The sequence below is a fragment of the Salvelinus namaycush genome, chromosome 26, assembly GCF_016432855.1.
Source record: "Salvelinus namaycush isolate Seneca chromosome 26, SaNama_1.0, whole genome shotgun sequence".
Taxonomy (NCBI): Eukaryota; Metazoa; Chordata; class Actinopteri; order Salmoniformes; family Salmonidae; genus Salvelinus; species Salvelinus namaycush.
In genome coordinates this window covers 38,174,940-38,182,842 of record NC_052332.1, presented here as the reverse complement: position 1 = coordinate 38,182,842, position 7,903 = coordinate 38,174,940, and the positions used below count along the sequence as shown (strand labels likewise).

General features: G+C 41.8%; 1 protein-coding gene across 1 annotated transcript in view; it reads left to right on the top strand.

Moving 5' to 3' along the window:
* The first annotated feature begins 354 nt into the window (after positions 1–354).
* Positions 355–7,903, top strand: part of LOC120021580 (ubiquitin-like protein 3) — a 50,117-nt gene continuing 42,568 nt past the window's right edge. Inside the window, exon 1 of the mRNA XM_038965378.1 lies at positions 355–1,033. Within this exon, the coding sequence (XP_038821306.1) occupies positions 1,007–1,033 (27 nt within the window). The 5' untranslated portion in view covers positions 355–1,006. The remainder of the gene's footprint in view (positions 1,034–7,903) is intronic.

The following is a 7,903-nucleotide window of genomic DNA, read 5'->3' as shown; positions in this document are numbered from 1 at the left end:
ATAATAGGTTAGAAAATATGGGTGCTGCCTAAACATCATGATTAATCTAATTCAAATTAGAGTAAACCTATTAGTAAAGCATGAATCATAGTTTAGTGCCACAGTGAAGAATGACCTTCTGTTTAATCATGTAGATATCTTTAGTCTTTTTATAGACTGGTCACCTTGGTGTGTCTAGGGTCATTTTGACTCGAACCCCCTGGGAGTGTGAGTGTGAGTGTCTGTGTTCATTCACTTGAAAAGAACCCCCCCCACTTTCCGCCCCTTTCTCGACACGGAGGCCTATGCAAGCAAGCTTTCCCCCCACCAAACGACACCGTTTTATCTTTCCAACTCGCAACAGTAGTCTCCCCCTCCTCTCTCTCTCTTTTCAGTTCAGCGCTTTTTTTTCCTACTGTGAAGTGAACTGCCGCCATGTTCTTCTGAGCCAGTATGACAGTCAGACGGGAGGAAGAGAGACAGGGACACAGTCTGTGACTAAAACGACGGTTTAACTCAGCTTTTCGGAGTATGAGCGAGATATTTTAACGCCACTGAACGTTTAGAACGGTGGAAGTTTTCCGTTTTTTAAATTTGAAACAGAAGAGCCGTTCAGATTTACAGCGAAATCGGCGTGTCCGGATGTTACAGCGCGATATATTTTATTTTCCTATGGCGTAGGCACCTTTTTATAAAGGCAGATCTTTTTACATATTTGGGAGGTCGGAGGGTCGCCTCCGGTCGAATCTATAAGCACATCTAGTCTGTTTTTAAAAAAGTTTTTTAACGAAAAAAATACACGGGAGTAAATGTCTAATTTGTGTGAAATAGAAGAAAAACACATTCCAACATTCGTTCGTGACTCTGAAAGGATGACTATCGATATTAGCGGGATTTAATTGGTGTTTTGGACGTTTAATTGATTATCAAAGACTCATCATTTGCCGTCTACGAGATTTTAAAGACGACGATAGGGGAAATACTATTATTTCCTTCCTTGAAGCCCTACGGTGAGCGGATTCCAAAGATGACGGGCTCTACCCCGGCAGACATGGTGAGAAATTGTGCCAAATGTTTCAGAAGAAAAATGTAACCAGTTCGGTGACCTCCAACGTCAAATTCATATTGTGAATATTCATATTGTGAATAGGTCTATAATACATGATCTTATTAGTGTGATTAAACTCTGTCTACAGGCTGAAGAATAGACCAACTTGAAGATGACTCGATAACGACATTAATCAATCAAATAATGTTATTTTGGCTGGTCAGATGGCTATAATTTATTTTTAAATTAAATAAAATGTTAATGATTAAGCGATATTAAATAAGGAAAAGGACGAGAAGCACAGATAGCAGCAGTAGCTATAACATTTGGCACAGTGGGGCTACTGTTTACATTTAGCTGCTGTCTGTGTGGGGTGCCCTTGCAGTCCTCAGTCATATAGGCAAAGGCATAACTTTGGGTTATATGTGTGTGGGGGGGGGGGGGGGGGGGGGGGGGGTGTCAGGGTTAATGGGTTCCGTTGTCCCCCCCCCCCCCCCCCCCCCCCCCCCAGGAGAATAATAAAATAAAAAATAGCTGTGAAATGGTTGTTTCTGGTGAATTTTGAAGGGAAAACACATCCAAATTGTCACCTGCTGATCCGTTCGTCCTCTCCCTGCCCCCACACGGGCAGTGCTCTCTCTACTAAGGATGTTAGAAAGTGTCCATTTTGCAAAAAGTTTTTCTGTTAAAATGATCAGAAAAATCATACAATTTCACACCAATTTACAATGCAGAATAATGGTCCTATTATGTATGTATGACCACTAGTGCCGGGCAATCTACCGCAACTCTTTACAGACAGAACCATTTACAGACAGAGAACCCTTTACAGACAGAGAACCCTTTACAGACAGAGAACCCTTTACAGACAGAGAACCCTTTACAGACAGAGAACCCTTCACAGACAGAGAACCCATCACAGACAGAGAACCCTTCACAGACAGAGAACCCATCACAGACAGAGAACCCTTCACAGATAGAGAACCCTTCACAGACAGAGAACCCTTCACAGACAGAGAACCCATCACAGACAGAGAACCCTTCACAGACAGAGAACCCTTCACAGACAGAGAACCCTTCACAGACAGAGAACCCTTCACAGATAGAGAACCCTTTACAGACAGAGAACCCTTCACAGACAGAGAACCCATCACAGACAGAGAACCCTTCACAGATAGAGAACCCTTTACAGACAGAGAACCCTTCACAGACAGAGAACCCTTCACAGACAGAGAACCCATCACAGACAGAGAACCCTTCACAGACAGAGAACCCTTCACAGACAGAGAACCCTTCACAGACAGAGAACCCTTCACAGACAGAGAACCCTTCACAGACAGAGAACCCTTCACAGACAGAACACAGCTACAGTAACATGTTGATTGCAAAAATTAGTAACTTTTTCAGACAATAAAAAAAAGTGACTCTAGAGTTCTGCTCCAGCATAAAATGTTCTGTATTTTTCCCCTAAAAACAATAAATGTCGCTGATTTGATGTACTGCTGTTGTTTTTTATGCTGTGTTTTTATGGTAGCTAGATGTTTTATTTCTACTAAATGTTTAGGTAAATCACGGTATTTAACAAACTTTAAAGTACCTTTTTAAGGAGAGATGGTCCTGGCTGCCGCGCAGCATATCAAGATCATTTGATTGACAGTTCTGGTTGCCTAGTGATGGACTTTAGTCCTGCTTCAGAAGGTTTCGTGTTGGCATTTAAAAATGTCTTGTGTAAGCCTACCCTAACAAACAGAAAAACAAACATGCCGAAGCCGAGGCGCAATCAAGGGGCCCCATTCCATTATGTCTGAAAAGGATCATGGATAAAGGCTACTGGTAGCCTACTGTAATTTCATATTATGAGGCTAAAATGAAGCGTAGGCTACCCCGTGCTCGCAAGACTGGCCCGAAGATACCTCTGTATCCTGGCGACATCAGTGCCATGAGTAGGCTAGGATATTCTACACGCAACAGACCGAAGACTGAACACACACTTGCATCATTAGCCAAGAGACAGAGCAGGCAGGCCATGTTTTGGTAATCTGCATCTCGCAATGTCTTGTTTTGCATGCATTGCAAATTCACCAAAGTAGTCTAAAGTTCACCTCTTCCTCTCTGGTTTTATTTGAATTACACAACTTTCCCAGGCCTTTTGTAGCCTATCGACTATAACACCGAAAATGCTGTGTTTTGTGATAACTGCACTGTGATTTTAATTAAGTGGTGAAAAAACTAAGAATAAACAAAGTGTTTCAGTTAGGGATTTTTCTGAATGTTAAAGATTCCAACTTCGTTTAAATGTTTTAACATTTAAACGTTCACAACCCTCCTCTCTACTGACTGTCTCTGACCCCTGCCAAATTAAATCACAATGATGGCAACAACTGTTTTCTTCGAGCACCTGGGCTACAGTCAGCAAAGATGAGGAGTTGAACTGATAGTGTCTTATAACACAAATTCTCACGTATTGACCAGTTCCTCCTCTCCTTGCCTCGCCTCAACATGGGCGGTACAATCTCACTCTTTCTATTGCCTGTCTTTGATCCCTGCCACGATCATATGACATTGACATGTGAGTCATTTAGCAGACGCTCTTATCCAGATACACGTATAGTTAGTGAGTCATTTAGCAGACGCTCTTATCCAGAGACACGTATAGTTAGTGAGTCATTTAGCAGTCGCTCTTATCCAGAGACACTTATAGTTAGTGAGTCATTTAGCAGTCGCTATTATCCAGAGCCATTTACAGTTAGTGAGTCATTTAGCAGACGCTCTTATCCAGAGACACTTATAGTTAGTGAGTCATTTAGCAGTCGCTCTTATCCAGAGACACTTATAGTTAGTGAGTCATTTAGCAGTCGCTCTTATCCAGAGCCATTTATAGTTAGTGAGTCATTTAGCAGACACTCTTATCCAGAGACACTTATAGTTAGTGAGTCATTTAGCAGACACTCTTATCCAGAGACACTTACAGTTAGTGAGTCATTTAGCAGTCGCTCTTATCCAGAGACACTTATAGTTAGTGAGTCATTTAGCAGATGCTCTTATCCAGAGACACTTATAGTTAGTGAGTCATTTAGCAGTCGCTCTTATCCAGAGACACGTATAGTTAGTGAGTCATTTAGCAGACGCTCTTATCCAGAGACACGTATAGTTAGTGAGTCATTTAGCAGACGCTCTTATCCAGAGACACTTATAGTTAGTGAGTCATTTAGCAGACGCTCTTATCCGGAGACACTTATAGTTAGTGAGTCATTTAGCAGACGCTCTTATCCAGAGACACTTATAGTTAGTGAGTCATTTAGCAGACGCTCTTATCCAGAGACACTTATAGTTAGTGAGTCATTTAGCAGACGCTCTTATCCAGAGACACGTATAGTTAGTGAGTCATTTAGCAGACGCTCTTATCCAGAGACACTTATAGTTAGTGAGTCATTTAGCAGACGCTCTTATCCAGAGACACTTATAGTTAGTGAGTCATTTAGCAGACACTCTTATCCAGAGACACTTATAGTTAGTGAGTCATTTAGCAGTCGCTCTTATCCAGAGACACTTATAGTTAGTGAGTCATTTAGCAGACGCTCTTATCCAGAGACACTTATAGTTACTGAGTCATTTAGCAGACGCTCTTATCCAGAGACACGTATAGTTAGTGAGTCATTTAGCAGACGCTCTTATCCAGAGACACTTATAGTTAGTGAGTCATTTAGCAGACGCTCTTATCCAGAGACACTTATAGTTAGTGAGTCATTTAGCAGACGCTCTTATCCAGAGACACTTATAGTTAGTGAGTCATTTAGCAGACGCTCTTATCCAGAGACACTTATAGTTAGTGAGTCATTTAGCAGACGCTCTTATCCAGAGACACTTATAGTTAGTGAGTCATTTAGCAGACGCTCTTATCCAGAGACACGTATAGTTAGTGAGTCATTTAGCAGACGCTCTTATCCAGAGACACTTATAGTTAGTGAGTCATTTAGCAGACGCTCTTATCCAGAGACACTTATAGTTAGTGAGTCATTTAGCAGACGCTCTTATCCAGAGACACTTATAGTTAGTGAGTCATTTAGCAGTCGCTCTTATCCAGAGACACTTATAGTTAGTGAGTCATTTAGCAGACGCTCTTATCCAGAGACACTTATAGTTAGTGAGTCATTTAGCAGACGCTCTTATCCAGAGACACTTATAGTTAGTGAGTCATTTAGCAGACGCTCTTATCCAGAGACACGTATAGTTAGTGAGTCATTTAGCAGACGCTCTTATCCAGAGACACTTATAGTTAGTGAGTCATTTAGCAGTCGCTCTTATCCAGAGACACTTATAGTTAGTGAGTCATTTAGCAGACGCTCTTATCCAGAGACACTTATAGTTAGTGAGTCATTTAGCAGTCGCTCTTATCCAGAGACACTTATAGTTAGTGAGTCATTTAGCAGACGCTCTTATCCAGAGACACTTATAGTTAGTGAGTCATTTAGCAGACGCTCTTATCCAGAGACACTTATAGTTAGTGAGTCATTTAGCAGACGCTCTTATCCAGAGACACTTATAGTTAGTGAGTCATTTAGCAGACGCTCTTATCCAGAGACACTTATAGTTAGTGAGTCATTTAGCAGACGCTCTTATCCAGAGACACTTATAGTTAGTGAGTCATTTAGCAGACGCTCTTATCCAGAGACACTTATAGTTAGTGAGTCATTTAGCAGACGCTCTTATCCAGAGACACGTATAGTTAGTGAGTCATTTAGCAGACGCTCTTATCCAGAGACACTTATAGTTAGTGAGTCATTTAGCAGACACTCTTATCCAGAGACACTTATAGTTAGTGAGTCATTTAGCAGACGCTCTTATCCAGAGACACTTATAGTTAGTGAGTCATTTAGCAGTCGCTCTTATCCAGAGACACTTATAGTTAGTGAGTCATTTAGCAGACGCTCTTATCCAGAGACACTTATAGTTAGTGAGTCATTTAGCAGACGCTCTTATCCAGAGACACTTATAGTTAGTGAGTCATTTAGCAGACGCTCTTATCCAGAGACACGTATAGTTAGTGAGTCATTTAGCAGACGCTCTTATCCAGAGACACTTATAGTTAGTGAGTCATTTAGCAGTCGCTCTTATCCAGAGACACTTATAGTTAGTGAGTCATTTAGCAGACGCTCTTATCCAGAGACACTTATAGTTAGTGAGTCATTTAGCAGTCGCTCTTATCCAGAGACACTTATAGTTAGTGAGTCATTTAGCAGACGCTGTTATCCAGAGACACTTACAGTTAGTGCATTCATCTTAAAATAGCTGGGTGGGAAAACCATAAATCACAGACATGGAAAGTACATTTTTCCCCAATGAAGTAGCTATCAATAGAGTCAGAGTTAGAAGGGGGGGGGGGGGGGGGGGGCGGCGGTTAGTGATGTCATCAAGACAAAGGGTGGCTATTTTGAAGAATCTCAAATCTAAAATATATTTAGAATTGTTTAACACATTTTTTGGTTACTACATGACTCCATATGTGTTTTTTCATAGTTTTGATGCCTTCACTATTATTCTACAATGTCGAAAATAGTAAAAATAAAGAAAACCCTTGAATGTGTAGGTGTTGTAAAACTTTTGACTGGTAGTGTATATTTTTTTATTTTTACTAATGTTAGTGTCCCAACTACAACAAAAACAATTAATTTTATCCTTGAAACATTGAATTGAATTACTGTAGAATTCCATTCATTCCAATACCCCATAATGACAAAACACATTTACCAAACTATTCAGACCCTTTGGCAGCGATTACAGCCTCGAGTCTTCTTGGGTATGACGCTACAAGCTTGGCACACCTGTATTTGGGGAGTTTCTCCCATTCTTTTCTGCAGATCATCTCAAGCTCTGTCATGTTGGATAGGGCACGTCGCTGGTCCATTAGATTCCTGGACTATTCCACGTAGGCCATGGTAGGCTAACGTTGTAATAATGTTGGGATAATGAGTTCAGTTGGGATTGTGTCTGACTGTGGCCTAACTCTGAGGGGTTGTGTGTGTTTGTTTCGTTCTTCCTCATACCACATGAGGACTGCTATGGTCTGTCCAAACATAGACGAGGTATGAAGGCCCAGGGTTTGGAGGTCTGCCATAGGCTAGTAATTATAATACGCTGACTACCCCAGGAACTCTCACAATCTCTCTCTCACTCTGTCTCCCTGATAAAGTACGGTAATTCAGTCATAGTAAAGAAAAGGTCTGATAGGCAAGTGTGTGTGTGTGTGTGTGTGTGTGTGTGTGTGTGCGTGCGTGCGCGTGCGCGCGTGTGCGCGTGTGTATGTGTGGCAGCGATAAGTGTTCAGCTGGATGAGAGAGAGCGGGTCAGAGTTGGAGGTGAAGACTAGAATAAAGCCTATGAAGACATCCACTTTTTTAACCAGAGAGAATGAGATGTTTGGTTAAAAGAGAAGAAGGGGAGGGAGGGAGGGAGGGACAGAGGAGGGGAAATAAAGAGAGAGCGTGGATAACACACAGAGGAATCAAGAAGGTGTCTCATCACTGTGTGGTCCTCACCTGTGCAGTGTGGAGGTGTGAGGCAGGAACGTCATAACAATGGGTGTGTGTGTGTGTGTCTCAGTGTTCTGTTCCAGTGTTCTAAGGTTCTAGAAGGACTGAGTTTAGGAGCCCATTGTGAGGTTATTAAGTAGAATCAATTAGAATGGTCACAATGGACTGGGTCATTCCGTACTCCACAAAAGGTTGAATAGCCTTCTGTTCTAGCTATCACACACAGTTAGATGTAGCAGGGGTTAAAGGTGAGTGGTGTGTGTGGGCTGGGGATGAAAGAGAGGGAGGAAGGAGGGATGGAGTGGGTTCCTTGTGGTTAAAAAGCTCATCCTGTATCACCTCTCAC